General features: G+C 34.8%; 1 protein-coding gene across 2 annotated transcripts in view; it reads left to right on the top strand.

The window, feature by feature from the left end:
* The first annotated feature begins 440 nt into the window (after positions 1-440).
* LOC307001029 (deoxynucleoside triphosphate triphosphohydrolase SAMHD1-like) overlaps positions 441-22,197 on the top strand; it is a 138,456-nt gene continuing 116,699 nt past the window's right edge. Inside the window, exons 1-15 of one of the 2 annotated variants that reach the window (XM_079617125.1) lie at positions 441-620; positions 3,663-3,766; positions 9,417-9,577; positions 9,805-9,920; positions 10,082-10,153; positions 10,328-10,359; positions 10,455-10,604; positions 10,688-10,788; positions 10,901-11,015; positions 11,230-11,321; positions 11,456-11,568; positions 17,276-17,412; positions 17,498-17,590; positions 17,711-17,815; positions 18,133-18,388. In XM_079617125.1, the coding sequence (XP_079473251.1) occupies positions 557-620; positions 3,663-3,766; positions 9,417-9,577; positions 9,805-9,920; positions 10,082-10,153; positions 10,328-10,359; positions 10,455-10,604; positions 10,688-10,788; positions 10,901-11,015; positions 11,230-11,321; positions 11,456-11,568; positions 17,276-17,412; positions 17,498-17,590; positions 17,711-17,815; positions 18,133-18,300 (1,623 nt within the window). In that variant the 5' untranslated portion in view covers positions 441-556 and the 3' untranslated portion in view covers positions 18,301-18,388. Of the gene's footprint in view, positions 621-3,662; positions 3,767-9,416; positions 9,578-9,804; positions 9,921-10,081; positions 10,154-10,327; positions 10,360-10,454; positions 10,605-10,687; positions 10,789-10,900; positions 11,016-11,229; positions 11,322-11,455; positions 11,569-17,275; positions 17,413-17,497; positions 17,591-17,710; positions 17,914-18,132; positions 18,389-22,197 lie in introns of those variants that run through there. The other variant, XR_013798149.1, reaches the window with a different exon arrangement.

Here is a 22,197-nt window from a genome sequence, read left to right as displayed (position 1 = left end):
TTACTGAGTAAAGTTAACTAGTATATGTGAGTCAGGAAAGCTATTGGATTTTACAGTGTATAAGCTTTCAAAAGAAGATATTCTGAGGAATGTTGGTTTCGAAACAACACTGGCCCCATTACCTTTCATGGACAAAAACCCCACATAATTTTCCTTTTTGTTTGAGTTACCACTTTAACCTTGACATTTTATTATGTAATATTTGCATTACATTTGTATATATTTTCTAAACAGACACACATATCAAAGGCAGTTTTAATACAAATAAATAAATAAAATATCTGCACCTCCTAAACATCACCCCAGTTTCTCCAGCAGCAGCTGCTCTGATCCCGATTTCTAATCTAATCTCAGATTTCTAATCCCAGTGATCAAACTCAACATTTCTTTAAGACACACCCTCATAGTTTGACAAGTCATTCCTGATAATGTATTCAAGTGAGTTTCTGGATCTATAAAAGCTGTAAGCAGCTCTACAGATCTTCATTGCTATCATCTGAGTTTTTAACAACCAACAAAATAAACGAAAATTGATCCTTTATCAAAAAAAGAGAAGATGTCTCACACTGAAGAAACTCTCCGGCAAAGTGCTCTGAATATTAAACGTTCCTTTCAAGAAGGTAAGTTTTTATTCATTTTTTATTAAGATTATTATTTAGTTAGTCACTTAATTCTGCATTATTTAATAGCAGGTTTTGTTCACAAATAACTTAATACAAATAAAAAAAGTAGTCATGACCTTACATAGTTTTATATAATTTGTTTATTTACAATAATCAATAAAAAAAACAATTGTCAATATTTTGTGTGCATCAAGTGATTCTACAAAAGAGACTTGTTTAAATGATTATCCTGTCATCCTTGATCTCCACATGGTGCAGTAAGACATCTGAAACATCCTTTATCATAGTGAAATGGTTTGGTTCATGAGCTCGAAGACAGAGGAGTAACATGAGGAGAATCAGAGCAGGAAGAATGCACAATATAATAAACATACTACAGTATGTGTTTAAGTGTTCAAGTACTCTCTAACAGTTATTTTTTAGTTACTAGAACTCTTGTGTAAGTGACCACTACACTCTAAAAAGAAATGTGTTAAAAATGACACATGTTGTGTCAGTTTTAACACATGTAGTGAGTGTGCTAAGGGACTACACATGTTGTGTCAGTTTTAACACATGTAGTGAGTGTGCTCAGGGACTACACATGTTGTGTCAAATTTAACACAATAAATGTGTAAGTCATTTTAACACACAAATTGTGAAAACAACACAACCTGTAAAAAGAGATGTTAAAAATTACACATGTTGTAGATTTTAACACATGTAGTGTGTGTGCGCTCAGGGACAACACATGTTGTGTAGATTTTAACACATGTTGTGTAGATTTTAACACATGTAGTGTGTGTGCTCAGGGACAACACATGTTGTGTCAAATTTAACACACAACCTGTGTCGTTTCTTAACACATCTCTGTGTTTATAAGGACTACACATTTTGTGTTACCTTTAACACAACTAATGTGTTATTCCTCCTAAACAGAAGTGTGTTGAAACCTTTTACACACTAATGTGTTATAGTTACACAACTTGTGTCAGATATGTGTCACATGTGACTGTGTCGGTGTGTATTTGCCAGAGTTACTTACTGTGTTTTTACAATTGAGTGTTTGGATGAACACTGAAACGTATTGTTAACTTGTTTTTATGTAGTCCAGTGACGTTTAATAAAGAATTTGCTTGAACATTTTATTACCTGAATGTTTTAGACATTATGAATCTACATAGACAAGCTCTTATTGAGAATGAATATATTGGTTTGATGTTTCATTGAATGTTTTATTTGAAGTCACCAGAATCGTGAATAATGGCTCCTTTATTTGGGCTCTTGACCCTTTACTCTTCTTTTAGTTTTTCTCTGGCTGCTTTAACAGTATTTTAATAAAATATATATGTTATTATATATGAGAAAATATGACCATATGTTTCTTGATGATGTAATAATCAGCAAGTACTGATCTGATCAAGTTTTTGAGTATATGGATGATGCGCATTTAATTTATTTATGTGCTATTAGTTATGATGGTCTTGTGAAACAACATCATGCTATCCAACAGTGGAGAGTCTCTTATATTTCTTTTTTTTTTAAAATCCAGAAAGTTTTAAGCTGTAGCAAAAACAAGTCAAACACAGAAATCAAGAATCAACGTATAAATCTCAACAATGGTAACAAACGAAAAGCTTCATGCCTAAATGCATGGTCGGATTCATGGATGAGTTTTGTACTATAGTGGCACCCAGCATGCATTGCGACAAAGCTTTTTGTTTGTCACCATTGTTGAGATTCATACTCTGATTCTTGATGTCTGTATTTGACTAGTTTCTACTGCAGCTTAAAACTTTCTGAAAATATATAATTTAAAAAATAAAGGATAAGGAAGCGTAGAATGCAAAATCCTGTACCCACTGAGTATTTTAAAACAAATCTTAAGCTAATTGCAATACACTAATTTTGCTAAACCTATTTTAAATGTAATATCTTGCTAAGCTTAACAAAACTACATAACGATAATTCTATGATCTGACCATTTTTTCTCATAATTATTTTAGCTGTTTAAAATGTGCACAATCAATACACAAATACAGCAGACAGATAAACCTAATGTTTACGAGTCAAGTGTCAAGAGCCCAAATAAAGCTGACACTAATCACGATTCTGGTGACTTAAAATGAAACATTCAATGAATCGTCAACACCAAACCTGGTAATTCTCAATAAGAGCTTCTGTAGACGTCTGACAGAAATAAATTGTTTGTTATAATAAATTGGTTATTAATAACAAGTGAAAGCAGCATTTGTAAAATACATTGAAAAAGAGGCATGACGTGATTGGCTGCCAAAAAACAACCGTTGATCTTTAAGTTTTTATGAATTAAGATTTAATGTATTTATTTGAATGTATTGTTTTATTTATTTTAGAGCTTTTATGGGATACCATATAAAATATACCTATAATTATTTTCATAAACACAAACTTCCCTCCACCCAATGCTATTCTATCCAGGTACATTTTAACACACATTGTGTGTTAATCTACACAACATGTGTCAAAATACCATCAACACATGCTGTGTGTTGTTTTTTAACAATTCTCTTTTTAGAGTGTATTTAGAGTTATATTTTAACACACATTGTGTGTTAAAAATCTACACAACATGTGTCAGAATACCATCAACACATGCTGTGTGTTGTTTTTTGACACATCTCTTTTGCATTATTATCGGTATACATAATATTCCAATTTCACTTTACTTGTTATTTTTTAAGGTAATCGGTTTGCATGCTTTTTTTAAGTAAGTCTAATTAATTCGATTTTACAGTGTTATAACTGATAAATATGTCCTTAAAAAGTTCTTTCTAACATTTAACATCTGCCAAGAAACGTCTCATAGACGCAAACACTCTAAAATGTCTTCCAGATAAAAACGCACATATAACGTCTCCATCTATCTGGGAAGATTTCATCCACCAGTATACAATACTAAAACAAATAAAAATTAGACGTGTTTGCTTGTTTTTACAAACTGAGGATTTTAAAATATATATATATATATATAGGATATATAATTAAAACAATGAGGATATAAAATTGCATCCTTTTCAGGGTCTGGAAGCTCACAGTCTGGAGAGTTGTGGGAGGTTGTGAAGGTTGAATTGCATGACCTCTTGAAGAAATACTCCCTGGACTTTCCAAACGAACAAATGAAGGTGAGTTACTAGTGTAGCATTTATGCATAGTGTCATTTCGCTTTTATGACCAGAAATTATAAGAGTATTTTAAGTTGTTTCCACTGTTGATTGGAAAATGCAAGTGTTCGCGTCCGCGCATCCGTGTCATGCAGAGCGCGCTCCACACTCAGTGCGGCACGTAGGGCACCAAGAGCTGAGGGGGCACCAAAAAATAGCCTTCCGCATATTAGTAAACTATAAAAATAGTCTCCCGCATATTTGTAGCGGCTCACTGATGCCCGCGAATTAGTTAAAATCTCCGGAATCTAGAGCGAGCGCGCCCGCGATACAGAGACTGTGCTCCAAACCGCGTAGCGCGTGCACAGCAGAGAGGAAGAGAGAGCAAGAGACCGCGCGCGCGCCTCATGAAGAGCATGTAATACCCTCTCTAATGCGTCTCTAAATATGTAGTCTAATAAATGTTATAATAATGATGATAATTATTATTTGCATACACGGACCCCAGATAGCAACATTGTTTCGGCCCAGATCCGGCCCACATCTGGCCCACATGCAGCGTGGAATGACGGCACTTGAGTGGACCGCTCCTGTTTGGCAGATCTGGGCCACAAGCAGACCATAGCAATGCCACATGTCAGCCAAGAGCAAAGAAATAAACCAGAACAGGACCTTATCTGAGCCACAAAGTTTGTGTATATTAAATATGGAGTTATTTCAGCATTAATAAGCCTGTTAACAAGCAGAATCACTGAAGGAAAGAAGAGAACAGAAAAAGAGACGAGCAGAAACAAAAAACTACAACTGACTTCAGACACAGCCTTAGATGAAATCCACTGAAGAGAAAAGAAGACATTAAATCTGTGAAGATCTCAGCAGAGGAGGAATAAACAACTCCACAAACAGCATTACCAGCTTCACTTATTACTAACCAGACTGACTTTATTTCTGTCAGACGTCTACAGAAGTTCTTATTGAGAATTAACAGAGTTTTAACTTAGATGTGTTTCATTTGAAGTCACCATAGCAGTGATTAGTGTTTCCATTGGTTGAGCTCTTAACTCTTATTATTACTTTTGTCAAATTAGCTGCTGTGACATTGTGTTTATCAATCACATTTGCAGTAACAAATAAAGCTGAACTGGAACGTGATGATGTTTGCCTGTTGATGGTTTTATAATCATCATGAAATAACCTGTTTCTCTGATGTCTTTGGAATCTAACAATTGTGTTGATCCATTAATATGTTCAAATCACAAACCCTGTGTTACTGCCGCATGAGTTCCAGCAATGCAATAACATTCAGTTAAAATATTTTGACGAACATGAGATAAAAAAAAAAAAATTATGCTGACACACACAGATATCAACAATCAGCGTATGAATCTCAACAATGGTGACAATCACAAATATTTAGATGATTCATTCAGAACATCACTGAAAAGCTACTAATTCACAACAAAAACAACAGCAAAAAATAAAAGCAAATATTTAGAATTAAACAAAATAATAGGACAATTCAGCAATGTTGCAATGCATGCTGGGAGTTTTGTACTATGCTGGTACCCAGCATGCATTGCAGCAAGGTACTTTTGATTGTCACCATTGTTGAGATTCATACGCTAATTGTTGATGTCTGTGTGTGTCATCATAAGCTGACTTTTTTGTGCTAATTTTTTATTAAAGTCTTCTAACTGATTGTTATAATATTGCTGCACTGTATGGATTTTTTTCTTTTAAGACACAGATGTCAAGAATCAGCATATGAATCTCAACAATGGTGACATGTTTAATGCCGCAATGCATCACATTTATTGCATCACAATAATTCTGTTCACTAACTAGCTCTAAAAAAAAATAACCCAAAAAATTACAACATGTTCAACCCAGCATTTAGGTTGAAAAATAACCCAGCATTATGTAGACTAAGCGTCTAGTCAAATTTATTTGAATAGCAATTCACCTTACATGGTTTCCAAGCAGCTTTAAAGAAAGTCATTTAATTTAAGTAGATGACAGTTTGTGTTATTTTAATATTTTTTACATTTTCCCATACTAGACCCAACACAATTTCAGGATGTTTGCCACTCAGTCTGACTCAGTTGTGTCAGTGCATACACTGTAAAAATGAAAACATAGATTTTATTTATATCTAATTAATAAAAATGAGGCAACAGATTACAAGCAATATTATTAATTAAATTTAACAAATTAGAATTGAGTAAGAATTAATCAAATTAATTCCTTAAAGGTGCCCTAGAATGTGAAATTGAATTTAACTTGCCATAGTTAAATAACAATAGTTTAGTACATGGACATGACATACAGTGAGTTTCAAACACCATTGTTTTCTCCTTCTTGTTTAAATCTCGTTTTTGAAAAACACCCCTGAAAAACGGGCGAATCTCCACATAACACCTACTGTGACGTAAACCGATGGGATCATTAATATGTACGCCTCCAAAATTTGCATAAGCCAAGCCCTTTCAGAGATACGGTGCTACACAGAACTGCGCTGCGCAGGTGAAGCACACACACACACACACACACACACGCACACAGACAGACACACACACGCACACACACGCACGCACGCACGAACGAACGAACGAACGCACATACACACACACACGCACACACACACACGCACACACGTGACTGTTAAGTTCGTACTGAAAATAATGAATAAACTTACCACTCCGAAACGTCCATTTGCATTCTACAAACAACCACTTGTTCCTCAAACTCTGCATCGTCGTCTGAAACCGGCTCAAACATATACGGTTGTACACCGAGTCTCTCCATTTGCACGTCGGACCTGTTTGCTGTGACTCTCTGAGCTCTTGTAATGAGCCCACAGTGAAAGAGCCAATCAGAGCAGAACTCCTCATTACTATTCATGACCCTTCCAAATAAGGTAAAAACAGAACCATTTCATTCTAGGGCCAATTTATAGGGTTGGAAATTGACCTGTAAAACCTTTTCTGGACATTTTAAATGGCTTTTTAAGCCACATACCCTCTATGTAGATATCAGGGACAAAATTAAAATATTATTTCAACACATTCTAGGGCACCTTTAAATGTTAACCATTTAAAATGAGTACAATTTACAAAATATATGTTATTGCCAACATTGAAGACACCTGATGTTAACAAGCAGAATCACTGAAGGAGAAAACCATAATTAAAGTCACCATTATGGAGATGAGTGTGTGTTTTAGTTGGGCTCTTCACCCTTAAATTATTAATTTAAGTTTTTGTTTGGCTGCTGTACATGAGTTATAACAGCCAGATGAACAAATAGAAACGTTAATCTGATGGTGTTGGTTGTGTTTCATAATTTCACAATCATTTGACATGAATCACTAATCTAATGTAGAGTCCAATTTATGAGTTAAATTTATTTTATTAATTCTAGCTGCATAATATTATTAGCCTTTTCAATGAAATCCAAATGATCAAATCAATAATAATAAAAAATATGTGTTTTTTTTTTTTTTTAGGCGCACACAGACATCAAGATTTAGCGTATGAATCTCAGCAATGGTGACAACCTCTGATCATAATAAGCTCATTATTTATTCATGCAGCAATACATGATGGGAGCCATGAATGAGTTTTGATTGGTGCAACCCAGAATGCACTGCAACATGCTTTATAAACATCACCATTGTTGAGATTCACAGGCTGATTCATGATGTCTGTTTTTTTTTTTTTTGTACAATAGAAACTTTTTAGAACTTATCTGGATTACATTGTAAAAGTTCAAAATATTATGGTGTACAAGGCCAGTACTTCTATAGTTAATAAACTTAACTTAAGTCACAAATTGGACTCCATATTAGTGATGGGAAGTCCGGTTCTTTTCCGCGAATCGGTTCTTTCGGACTGTTTGTTTAAATGAACCGGTTCAAAAAACCGGTTCACCAGTTCTTTTATGTCCTCACGTATAACGTCAATTCTCCTGGCGGATAAAAATACTTTAAATTAAAGGCATTTGTAATCATAACCTCAATTAAATAATAGTAGCCTACTCATCGTCATAATCATCTTGGATAAGTTTCTTACATCTTACGTTTTGCAAACAAACCCAGTGGCCTACAGGCGATGTGCAAATGCGGATGTTTTACATGTCTTAAAGACATAAAGTGCATAAATGGTCTTCGTTATTTTATTTGTTATTAAATAAACTTACATTTCGCCAAATTCGGCCCCTCATTTAAGTCCTCGGTTCACCCGTGGTCATGTAGCCTGTCAGATCAGCACATCATCAGTTGGCCGAAAGAAAGTTTGGTTCAGAGACGGTACACTATCACGCATGCGCTGTATCTCCAGCTCAGCGGTTCTCCGTATCGAACGTGTCTGAAAGAAACAGTTCTCGGTTCTGTAGGCTACTGGTGATTCAAGAACTGCTGCAACAACCAGTTCTTGACTCGAGAATCGTAGCATAGGCCTGTGTGTGCTGAGCTGAGAACTGCTGAAACCTAGGCTACAGTCGACAACAAAAAAATAAATGCATGTCTTATGTTTAATATGTTAAGTTTTAACACATTATAAACATTTAAGCACCATTAAAACCTTGGCAAGAGTTTACATCAAAGATTTATATCAACTTACTTAAAAATTAAATGAGCTGTTCCTGAAAATAATATTTTAGTATAGGTAATAATAGTTTGAAAGTTGTATAATCCATTCATTGTGTTTCCAATCTTTAAAATAATACAGTGATAATACAGTAATTATGTGATAAACATGTTTCCAACATGTTTTATTTTGTTACAATGATGTTCAACAAAACACTTACAAAACGTACATTTCGTCCCTCAGAAAAATTGTACGCATGCTCAGCTCCCGAGAACCGCTCAGTATCAGCTGCTCGTGCTCATCACTTCACTCAGTTCAGTGAACTGTTGGATGTACTGGAGTAAAATATACTCCGGGATATTGGTTTATTTAGATTTGGAGGGACTGTCAGGCATGTCTGAAAGTGAGTAACTTTAGTAACTTGTGGATCAGCACTGACGCAAGACGCGAACTGTTTCGAACGATTCAGTCCTATTTAGTGTACTGGTTCGACCAGTTCACTAAATAAAACCGGTTCAAAAGACCGATTCGTTCACGAACCGACCATCACTACTCCATATGAGTTCAGTTATTCAGGTCAAATGATTGTGACTCACAACCAACACCATTAGATCACCTTTTCTATTTGTTCATCTGCTGTTATAACTCACGAACAGCAGCCAAACAAAAACTTAAAGTTAATAATTTAAGGGTGAAGAGGCCAACTAAAACACAACACTGATCTCCATAATGGTGACTTTAATTATGGTTTTCTCCTTCAGTGATTCTGCTTGTTAACATCAGGTGTCTTCAATGTTGGCAATAACATATATTTTGTAATTTTACTCATTTTAAATGGTTAACATTTAAGGAATTAATTTTATTAATTATTACTCAATTCTAATTTGTTACATTTAATTAATAATATTGCTTGTAATATGTTGCCTCATTTTTATTAATTAGATATAAATAAAATCTATGTTTTCAAATTGTACTCTACATTATATTTGACGTTCAGTCACAAAAACATTTCATAGTGTCTATACAGTAACTGGTAACTGCCATAGGTGTAAATTTAAAATATAACAAACCTGTATCTTTTGTAGATTTTCAACGACCCCATTCATGGCCACATTGAGCTGCACCCCCTGCTGGTGAAGATCATTGACACTCCTCAGTTTCAGAGACTCCGACACATCAAACAACTCGGAGGAACATATCTGGTGTATCCGGGAGCTTCTCACAATCGCTTCGAACACTCTCTTGGGTGAAATATTATTATATTCAGATCAAAAATTCTAGGCCGTTTAGTATTTAAGTGAATAATTTTACAGATTTAAATTTAGCATATTTAAATAATATACATTTGCACGGTCAGTTCTCTGTTGATATTTTTGCATGGCATGCAAGTAAACGAATAAAAATATTGTAGCTATTCAGTGTTTTTGGTATGTGGTAACTGTGGTGTTGTGTGTGTGTGTGTGTGTGTGTTAGTGTGGCGTATTTAGCTGGCTGTCTGGTCAAGATTCTTCATGACAATCAGCCAGAGCTCAAAATCACCAGACAGGATTACCTGTGTGTTCAGATCGCTGGACTGTGTCACGACTTGGGTGAGTAGCACTAATGCACATATGGGAACTGAAAATAATCCAATATTCAGTGTTTTGTGTTGTGTTTTTTGTATTTGTCAAACCCTTATCATAGTTATCAATTCGAACATTGATTTATGATAACCATACCTAGAATTACCCAGTTTCTCTTTATTTTTTAGGTCATGGTCCATTTTCCCATGTGTTTGATGGTCTGGTTATTCCAAAAGCCAAAAAACAAAAAGAAATAAGAGGTAAGTGTCAGTGTGAAACGAGATCTAAGAAGGATCTGTGGACATGCACATTTCTTATTTATGTCATTGTTATATTTGGGAAAAACTTGTGTGTATGTTTGGTAAATGAACCTGAAAGAGTTAATGTGCAAAACATGAATTACAAACCATCTGAGATCTGCTTCTTATTCTTAGGCTTGCCTGATGACATCCCTGAGAAGTGGAAGGTGAGAATGAACACATTGCTCACACACACTCTGTGCTGTTGGCTTCTGTAATATATGTATTTATGATTTCATCTGTGTTTGTGTCTTCACTGCAGCATGAGCAGATGTCAGTGCAGATGTTTGATGACATTGTAACGGGTTTGAAGACTGAGAATAAGAATGTGTTGAAAGAGCACGGACTGGATGATACAGACGTCACCTTCATTAGAGAGTTAATCGAAGGGGCAAAAGATTCAGTTGCTGAGGTTCATACTGATACTTCATCTGTCATTGATGTGTTAGCATGAATAAAGCCTCATTTACATACAGCCTTTGCTCCTCTTTTCAGTGGACATACAAGGGAAGAGATTACGACAAATCCTTCCTGTATGAGATTGTGGCAAACAAACAGAACGGCATTGATGTGGACAAATGGGACTATTTCGCACGGTAAATATTATTAGCCGTTTTGCACAGATGTTACTGTGATGTAGAATCTATTATAACTTTGAGCCAAAGTATCCTCTCATTTACATATCCTTTTTATATGTTTATTTCTCAGAGACTGTCATCACCTCGGCATTCGTAACAGTTTTGACCATCAGCGTCTGCTGAAGTTCGCTCGAGTGTGTGAAGTGAAAGAAAAGAAAAGAAAGCACATCTGCTTCAGAGACAAGGTACATGATTCAATTATCACACACTATGATTACTAATCAAACACACACATACTGAATGTATGACGTGTATATTCAAGATTCATCTACTCTACTTAAAACTTCAGATAAAAAGTGGCATTAGCTCTTGAATGTGAACATGCATCATGGGAAGTGTATCTGTGACTCTGGTGTGTGTGTGTGTGTGTGTGTGTGTGTGTGTGTGTGTGTCAAACAGGAGGCAGATAATGTGTATGAGATGTTTCGCACTCGATACACTCTCCATCGCCAGGCCTACCAGCACAAGATCTGCAACATCATTGAAGAGATGTGAGTCTCTCTATTCTCAGTGAATATGAGATTTTACAATATTTAATCTGCTGCATAACTTATTCATCTTACACAAATTCAGCATTCGACTGTGATTCTTATACATGTTGGAAACACTAACTCAAATGTGTTAGGTTTGCAGAAGCGCTCGTACTAGCTGACCGTGATCTTCGTGAAGGGAAACCTGAAGATATGCTGAAGATTTCTGAAGCCATAAAGACAGCAGAGGAATACAGCAAACTCACAGGTCAGCTGAAAGTACTGGTGAAAAACATGTCAACTCAAAGCTAAAAGAGCTAAAGATACCGGATTACCATAAACCAGGATACACATCCTCTCACTGTAAAAAATTGCGCTGTAAAATAACAGTAATCTACTGGCAGCTGTGGTTGCCAGCAAAATACTGTTAATTTACAGGCCTCTACTGTTATTATACAGCTCTCCTTTTTTACAGCATGTTACTGTAAAAATACAATGGAAGGTAACTTGTATCATTTGGGAAACCGATTGCTTCAAACAGTTCAAGTTTAAAAACGAGTATTTATACTGATAGTATTGTGAACTTCATTTGAGTCCACTGAAAATGAATATCTCTTAATATAATACTGCAAACATCTAATGTGTAATCGTGAATGAATTAAAAACATGAAATTAACTAAAATCTTTGCAGTTAGCATTTAACGAACAGTAGCACACATGCATGTGTGCTACTGTTCGCATCTAAGCAAGATTTGAATATTTTATTTGAACACAATATTGGTTTGTAAATTGAACATGATTGTAATATGTCAATGCAACTTCTTTGCAACTAATTGAACCAACATGTTTGTATTGTGTTAGACGAATCAAATGTATTCTCATTCACTCAAAGCACAGGAAAGCAGAATCACCAAAGGAGAAAATCTAATTTTAAGTCACCATTATGGGGATCAGTGTGTGTTTTAGTTGGGCTCTTCACCCTTAAATTATTAACTTTAAGTTTTGTTTGGCTGGTGTACATAAGTTATAACAGCCAGATGAACAAATAGGAACGGTGATCTGATGGTGTTGGTTGTGTATTAACATAACCATTATTTCACAATCATTTAACCTGAATCACTGAACTCATATAGAGTCCAATTTATGAGTTAGGTTTAATTTATTAATTTTAGCTGCATAATAGGTTTAGCCTTTTCAATGAAATTAAAACGATTAAATCAATACAAATAAAAAAATATATATATACACATTTCTTTTTTGGGCACACACAGACATCAAGAATCAGTGTATGCATCTCAACAATGGTGACATTTATAAAGCATGTTGCAGTGCATTCTGTGTTGCACCAATCAAAACTCATTCATAGCTCCCATCATGCATTGCTGCATGAATAAATAATGAGCTTATGATCAGAGGTGATCTGTTTCTCACCATTGCTGAGATTCATACGTTAAATATTGATGTCTGTATGTCTAAAAAATAAATGTGTATATCAAATGATTGTGAAATAATGGTTATGTTAAAGGGGTCATGACATGAGAAACCAAATTTGCCTTGATCTTTTGGTATATAAGAGGTCTTAGTACCATTAAAACGTCCTGCAAGTTTCATAGCTTAAGACGTCCTCCCCATTATAAACGAATCATTTATTTAATCAAGCTCTAAATACAGCTCGTTCTGGATCCATGGTAAGAAGTGACGTCACGGTACGAAGTGACGTACCAGCGTTTGCATATAGACCGCCTCCAGCACAAGACAACTACGCTTAAAGCGCAAGACAACTACGCTCATTTCGTATCATTGTCGCGCCCGCGCGCCGCGCGCCTCACAAGTGTTCAGTCGACGGACAGCGAGTGGGTCTGTGTACAGGGAAATTACGATGCCGCAGATGTGCTGTTCCTGGCTGTGGACAAACAACATCTTTGAATACGCTGCGAAAGATCCAGTCGTCAGGGAAAAATGGATGCACTTTATCTTTTGCGGACGTCCCAGTCACGGCAGTGTTAGTTTAAGCGTTTGTTCTACACATTTTAAGGATGACTGTTTTGAGCTTTGCCAGAAAACTGTTGCTCAAAGATAAGTCTGTGCCGACTATTCTGGGCTCAACATCGACGACGCAAACTGTAAGTAATGTATTTAAAACTTTAAACTACTTTTTAAATACGCTGAAAGATCCAGTCGTCAGGGAAAAATGGATGCACTTTATTTTTTGCGGACGTCCCAGTCACGGCAGTGTTCTATACATTTAAGGATGACTGTTTTGAGGAAAAAATCCCAATATGATGCTTGGCTTTGCCAGAAAACTGTTGCTCAAAGATAAGTCCGTGCCGACTCTTCTGGGCTCAATAACGACGACGCAAACTTACTTTTTACCATGGCTAATATAAACACATTTGTATAAGAGAATCTTGAAAATATGTCGCCTTTCTAGTAGGCCTACATGTGATAGAAAATCAAAAATGTTGCCTTTATCAATGCTGCATCTTCAAAGATGGCCTGTCTGTGCATGCATTTTTGTCCGTGGTACACCCTATCATTTCATTGGAATTAGTTAAATAATGTTAAACTGTTAGCAAATTAAGCTATAGGATAATTATGCAACAATAATCCGTTTTCAAGTGTCTCGGGTTAATTTTTTTTTATTAATTCAAAATAGTTTCACTTTCCATGTGGACACGGGCTGATCCAGTCTTCGTTGTTGTGGTGATGCTTCATTTTGTGGTGATTCCTCATCTGATTCCGGCTCAAACATAATAAGGTTTTATCATTGCCAGAGCCATCGCTTCGCATGCATCACCCGCTATTAAACAGTTACGCCGAATCCGCAAATGTTCTGGCTGGGGGCGTTAATATTGATGCATAGGCACTGACGTTAGCCAATCATAACAGTGGGCGTTAACACTGAACTCTTAAAGGGGAAATACCCCCAAAACAGACTGTTTGAATCAGAGGATGAGAAACAGGGTGGGAAAAGGTCATAAATCACTACATTTTAAAAGTTTTTTGTAAAAAAAACTATAGTAATACTATAATTGCACCTAAGGGAACATAATAATAAAATTAAAAAAACCATGTCATGACCCCTTTAATACACAACCAACACCATCAGATCACCGTTCCTATTTATTCATCTGGCTGTTATAACTTATGTACAGCAGCCAAACAAAACTTAAAGTTAATAATTTAAGGGTGAAGAGCCCAACTAAAACACACACTGATCTCCATAGTGGTGACTTAAAAATTTGATTTTCTCCTTTGGTGATTCTGCTTTCCTGTGCTTTGAGTGAATGAGAATACATTTGATTAGTCTAACACAATACAAACATGTTGATTCAATTAGTTGCAAAGAAGTTGCATTGACATATTACAATCATGTTCAATTTACAAACCAATATTGTGTTCAAATAAAATATTCAAATCTTGCTTAGATGCATAATGGGTGATACGATTAAATCATGTTCATTCAACAATTTATTTTTTTGAGTGTGTATGTGCTAAAGTATTTAGCAACGAGATTGTCACTGCATCAGCAACTACAGTTCCTGCGTTTAAATAAAGCAACGGGCAGCATAACATCAGAGTTACTCTGCTCATCTTTGACTGAAGCACAGGCTCTACTCTCCAGCACAATGGTGACCCACAAAACTAATGAATTAAACTAACAGATCTCTCCTGTATCATCTTGTGCAAAACACATGAAAAACTTCAGTTTAATATTTACTCTCTTTATCAGTTATTGACTTCGCATAACTTTTTTCTATGAACTTTTACTAATATTTCAGTGAAATTAACTTATTTTGTTTAGTAAACCTGACTGTTAAATTTTACAGAATATTGCTGTTTTTCCTTGATTTTACGGTAATCTACTGGCAGCTGTGGTTGCCAGTAAAATGCTGTTTTTCTACAGTTTTATGCCGTAAATTAATTTACAGTTGATTACCGTTAAATTACACTTCACTCTGTTTTTTTTTTTATTTGACACATTTAACCCTTTAAATCCCACTGCAAAATCTTCAGTTTTAAATGAACACTTGTATGTCCACACTACAGGGTGTTGGAGTAACACTGAAGCAGTGTTGAAGTTAATTATATAATTCAGTGATTAATTAACTGATGATTGAGCATTAGTGATGAACACCTGACAAGGACAGAGAAACAACAAGAAGATAAAAAAGTGAAACACAAGAACTACAACTTACTTCAGCCACAGAAGACATGAAATCTCTGAAGATCTCAGCAGAGAAGGATTAAACAACTCTAAAAAATAGCATTACCAGCTTCACTTGTTATTAACCAGATTGACTTAATTCATTTTTTCGTCTACTGAAATTCCTATTGAGAATTAACAGAGGTTTAGATGTTGTTTTGTTTCATTTGACATTACCATTATGGAGATCAGTGTTTGCTTTAGTTGTGCTCCTGACCCTTGACTTTAACATTAGTTTTTATTTGGCTGCTTTAACTGTGTATGTAATAAACACATTTGTTGTGGCAGAAGCAAAGCCAACAAAACTGAGATCAGGTGTTGGTGGTTATGTTTTGAATATTAAGTCATCACATAATGTTTGTCTCTCTGATCTCAATCAGTTTCTAATTACTTATCAAAAATGTGTTTTTTAACACAGTTTAATTTAATATTACTACACTGTGAAACTAACGCAAAAGACCAAGCAGTGCTATGCAATCAGTTGTGAAGGATTTTTAAACTCATAATTCATAAAAACATTTTGAACTATGGTTTCAGTTAGACAAACACAGACATCAAGAATCAGCCAATGAATCTCAACAATGGTGACAATCAACAAAAAAGATAACATAAAATCTGAACATCACAGAATACGCTACTAAAAGTCAATACAAAACCAACAGCAAAAATAAAAGCAAAAAGTACAAATTAAAGAAAATAACCAGACAATTCAGCTGCATAATTTATTCATGCTGCAATGCATGCTGGGAGTGGTGGCTGATTTTTTTTGTACTATGCTGGTACCCAACATGCATTGCAGCATAAAACTTCTGATTGTCACCATTGTTGAGATTCATACTCCAATTCTTGATGTCTGTGTGTGTGTCTAGCTGATCTGAAAATTCAAAATGTTCTTAGTATAAAGTTGTAAAATCCGTCATATTTTCTAAATGTAAAATCACAATAACACCAAAATCAAAAATATAAAACATCAATAATATTATTAGACAACAAATGAGATCAGTGAATTGGGCCACTATATGATGATTGAGACCATTATCAAACAGCCATAGTCACATGATATTGATTCTTTCAGCTTTTTCGCCATAGCAAATGTATTTCTAAGACACAGCTACCGCAGCCAAAGAAAATATCTAATGTTCAAAGGTCAAGAGCCCAACTAAAGCAAACACTGATCACCATCATGGTAACATCAAATGAAAATAAAATGACATTAAACCTCTGCCACCTTTCAATAAGTCCTTCTGTAGATGTAAATAAAGTCAGGTTAGAAATAAGTGAATCTGGTAATGCTTTTTGTGGAGTTGTTTAATCCTCCTCTGCTAAGATCTTTTGCTAAGATTGTTCTGTTCCTCTTGTTCTGATAGAGGATTGATTCTGATAGTTAACAGCAGGTGTTCCTCAGTGTCTCAATTAACTTAGAAAATTAACTGAATTAACTATGAAATTATTCACTCAGTCAAGTAGACTGTATTAGTGAACTAGGCAATAGTGAATGAGGGTATAGGGTGTGATTTTGGAACACAGCCTTTTAGTGTCGACTTTGAGCGCTGTTAATTCACAGTATATTCCTGTAGGTTAGTTTCTCGAAAAAGACAAATATCACCCAGAAGGCATTTTTTTACGATATATTACTGTTTTAGTGAAAAACAGTATGTTACTGTAAAATTTGGCCGTTTTTTTACAGAATTTTTTTACAGTGTTTGAGACATTATGTGTCTCAGGACATGTGAAGTGTATAATAATGAATCTTCTGTTGTTGTGTCAGATGAGATCTTTGAGCAGATCTCGTCCTCCACCGCTGAAAACCTGCAGGAATCCAGAAACATCCTGGACAAGATCGTCAGGAGAAAACTGCCAAAGTTTGTGGGAGAAGCTCGTCTGACTGAGGAAAACATCTCAAAGGTTGGACAGAATCTGAAAAACACATTGATTTACTGTTTGATTAACCCTATAAAACTGACAAACCCTCTCAAATCTGGAAATTCAGGAAGATCTGACAGAAACATGGATAGTCGCAGTGCAGAACTACAACCTCACTGACCCGACTGTTTCTCTGAAAGCTAAAGAATTACCAGTTTATGTAAGTTCTTATCTTAGTGCTGATTTTAAACCAGATAATATGTTTCGTGAATATGCAGGTTTTGACACTGAAATTAAACAGAGTTGTTTAGTGAATCACCTCATGTTCTCACAAGCTCAGGTGGTTGATCTGGATCACGGCATGAAGGACAAAAACCCCATTGAATCTGTCTATTTCTACAGCAAGAGGGATCCCACCCAAGCTTCTACCATTAAAGATTATCAGGTATTCATGACACTCAAACTGTTTTATTCCAGATCTTAAAGATTATCAGGTATTCGTGACACTCAAACTGTTTTATTCCAGATCTTAAAGATTATCAGGTATTTGTGACACTCAAACTGTTTTATTCCAGATCATTGCAGAATCTTTCTAAATGAGTGCCATTCATTCCTTTATAATGTTCTATTGGTAAACCAATCGGACTGGAGCTTGAACTTTGTCTTGTTGGGCTCAGTGAAGTTTACAGTGTACTTCATTTACTCTATGATTGAATATCTTTATAAAACTCATTGTGAGTGATATTTGTCTTGTATTGACAGCTGTCCAGTTTCCTGCCAAATAAGTTTTATGAGAAGCTTGTCAGAGTTTATTACAGAAGAACTGATGATCTGACGGCTGAAGATAAGATGGAGGAGAAGAAGAAGGTGGAAGAGGCTGAGAAGTGCTTTGAGAAGTGGTGTGCAGAACATTTTGGACTCCGTGTGTGATTTATAATATCTAAAGTTTATGGCTGCAGAGTCGGTTTGTTTAATGAATGAATTACTGAGACACTTTATTATCAAGGAGATGAAATATCATTCATATATGCTATTGAAGAAATATACAGATTATAAAAGTATAATGGAAAATATTTTAAAAGTATAATGGAAAATATTTTAAAGTCAAGGAGTGTTAATTTTATAATGGGAATTGCATTTAAAAAAAACAGGGACAGTTATCTGGTAAATGTGGGTAAATTTAATTTCATGCAATTTCAGGGGAAATGAGTGAATTATGAAAACAAATATGCTTTTTAACTTTTTATTTAATTTCTTAACCTTTTAGAAGTTGTCTAAGTTCATATCTGTGATTTTGGGGAACGCATTAAACTGATATGAAGAATTATTCTTTTTTTTTTTTGCTTTTTCAAAGTGACTCATCTTATCAAATAAATGTGATTGTTTCTGTTATTCTTGTAGATTTAGATGAACCAAAAGAACATAAATCATATTAGTTGGCTTAATTTGTTCATCAAATATATATTTCCTTCAGTTATTTGCATGCTTAATTAAGCTTGCTAAAATGCTTTGTATGAGCTTCTGTTACTTTCACTGTTCATATATTGCTAATATTTGATCTTTAATAGCACAGCACATATGTAGAGCAGCTCCAGAAGGGCTCAGTGCTGAGGAGTGGGTCAGTGGTTCAAATGTTTAGACCAGTGAAATACCAATTCATTATTCCAACTTTGATACTAGAGAGATGTTTGAGCTGCAGTTGAGCTTGGGTAAAACTGAAGTGCTGCCTAATGGGACATTTCAGTTCTTCGTATATACAATAGAATATTTGGCCATAACTTCTGATATAAATAGTTTGAGCAGCTCTATTTGCTTATTCACAAAATGTGGTGTAGGACGCTGGTTATAGACTATGTTAGCAACTAAACGTAGAGGATGGTGAAGGGTTATTCTTTGACAGGTGTGTTGGGTGATTGATAGATATAGGTAATTGATGGATTATTTCATATTTTGGATGTGTGTTTTTTTGTGTAGAGTAGGTCCAGTTACATATTTGTATGGATTGAATTGAATAAGGAATTGTCCTACATCTAATCTTTTATGTGATTCTGGGAAAACATGGGTTAATATTTTATTAAAAATGTTTTTAATCTTGTTGTCAGACACTGACAAATAAACTGTACTGCAGTTACAGCAATGGTGAAGCAATGATTTATTATCTCTTATCTAATAAATGTGATGGTCCTTCCTTTATTGTGTGTATTAGTTTCTCTTCTTCATAGATGTGTCTTGTGAGTAATGAATCACTCATTTTACGAACTCAATTAATTAATTGTTCCAAAAACTATTTTTTTGTATGTTTTTTTAATGAAACTGAACTAAAGATGCAGTAGCCTAAACAAAGTTGTTAACAGAAAGTGAATAACACTGAAAATAATGTTTTGAAATATTAAAGAAAAATAATTTCACAAAACTGAAATAAAACTATAGGCTATGCTAAAAGTAAAAAATACAACAGCAAAGCAAGCACACTTCCATGGATATTATGCTAAAATAATACTAAAGAGAAAAGTAGCTATTGTGATTGTCATATTACCTGAAGGTGCACTCTGGGATTGATATCGTTCTGACGGCTCTTCAGAGACCGACACCATTGTTCCAATATCACAGACATTACACATCAGGAGTAGTTTCCGTGTTTCAATCCCCATCACGGACTGGAGAAGGGGAAGTATCGTGGAGCTCCATCACTCCATCAGAGTCTGACTTCTAAATCCATCCAAATCTTGCCCTTGTTCACGTTTACAGTAGTGCTGTCAATTTAAAGCATTTTGTTTAATTATGATTTCAAAACTGCAATAGTCTACTCAGTGATTTACTGATACTAATGTACATTATTAATGTATTTTACACAGCAAAATCCCCAGTGTTAAATCAACACTGCTCGGAGCATATATGGTCCCACTCTGCAGAGTGTTAAAATAACACTGAATCAGTGTTAAAGTTAATGAGATAATTAAGTGATTAATCAAGTGATGATTGAACATTAATGATGGACACCTGATGTTAACAAGCACAATCACTGAAGAACAGAGAAACACAAGAACTACAACTGACTTTTAGTCACAGCTTTAAATTAAATCAGCTGAAGATAAAAATAAGACATTCAATCTCTAAAGATTTATGCAGAGGAGGATTAAACAACTCCACAAACAGCATTACCAGCTTCACTTATTACTAACCAGACTGACTTTATTTCTGGTATATGTCTATGGACAAAAGTTTAGATGTCGATGTTAAAAAAAAGGTCACCATTATGGTGATCAGTGTTCCCTTCAGTTGGGCAGTTTGACTCATAACATTTTAAGTGCAATTTTGCTCTTTGTAACAATATTTACCAAAACTAATAATATGTTACAAAAGAAGCTATAAATATTACATGTCCTGGTGTTATCGTTTTCATTATTATAAAGATGAAAGATTCATTAATCTTATCCCTGACAAAAAACAAAAGTTGTTATTAGTTATTAATAAAAGTAACTTTTTTTTACACAGAGCAGTCATCCTGAATTAAAAATTTGATATACATTTCAGATTTTTTTTGAAAATTATTATTTTTATATTAGAAACGACAGACATCAAGAATCAGAGTATGAATCTCAACAATGGTGACATGCTTCATGCTGCAATGCATGCTGGGAGCCATTATTTTTATACTATGGTGCCTCCCATAATGCATTGCGGCATAAAGCATGTCACCATTAATGAGATTCATATGAGGATTCTTGATGTCTGTGTGATTGTCCAAAGATTATTTTCCCAATAATTAAAAATAAAGATTCAGCTTGATGACTGATCTATAGAAAGAAATTAATGTTATTGAAAATCTATTAATACCAAATAACCATTTTCATTAAATGATAGCATTTTTTTATATTTGTACTTGTTGAAAACTATAGGCCTATCACCTGACCATCTTTGTAGCTGGCTTTCTTTGCAACCTTTGTGTGTTTTGGTAAACACTGTTACAATGACCATGAAATCAATTAATAAAAAAAGAATCAAATTGCTCAACTAAAGGCAACACTGTTCACCATAATGGTGATTGTTAAATGGTGACTAAAACATCAACATCTAAACCTCTGTTAATTCTCAATAAAACTTCTGTAGACATTTGACAGAAATAAAGTCAGTCCTGGTTAGTAATAAGTGAAGCTGGTAATGCTGTTTGTGGAGTTGTTTAATCGTTCACTGTTGAGATCTTCACAGATTTAATGTCTTATTTTTATCTTCAGCTGATTTAATTTAAAGCTGTGACTAAAAGTCAGTTGTAGTTCTTGTGTTTCTCTGTTCTTCAGTGATTGTGCTTGTTAACAGCAGGTGTTCATCATTAATGTTCAATAATCACTTGATTAATCACTTAATTATCTCATTAACTTTAACACTGCTTCAGTGTTATTTTAACACTCTGTAGAGTGGGACCATATATGCTCCGAGCAGTGTTGATTTAACACTGGGGATTTTGCTGTGTACTCTTCTTCTTCTTTTTCTGCCGATAATAATATATACACTGAACTGGGAATACTGGGATGAGATGTTTTATTTATTCACAAATACGGTAGAATATTTGGGCATAATAGCAGATTTTTATATTAATTTGCTATTATTACACACACAATATGGTGTTGTATGTAAGATAGGCTAATTAGTGATTAACTGTAGAGGATGGTGAAGGGTTATGCTATAACAAGCTTGCTTGGAGATTGATAAATATAGTTATTACATGGTTTGGGTGAATTCTAATGTAGAATGCAGTCTGTTATTTCTTGATAACACACCGCTGCTAAGGATAACACACCGCTGCTAAGGATAACACACTGCTGCTAA

The sequence above is a fragment of the Phoxinus phoxinus genome (genome assembly GCF_949152265.1).
Source record: "Phoxinus phoxinus genome assembly, chromosome: 6".
Lineage (NCBI taxonomy): Eukaryota > Metazoa > Chordata > Actinopteri > Cypriniformes > Leuciscidae > Phoxinus > Phoxinus phoxinus.
Note: the sequence above shows the minus strand (reverse complement) of the source record. Positions and strands in the feature narration are given on the sequence as shown.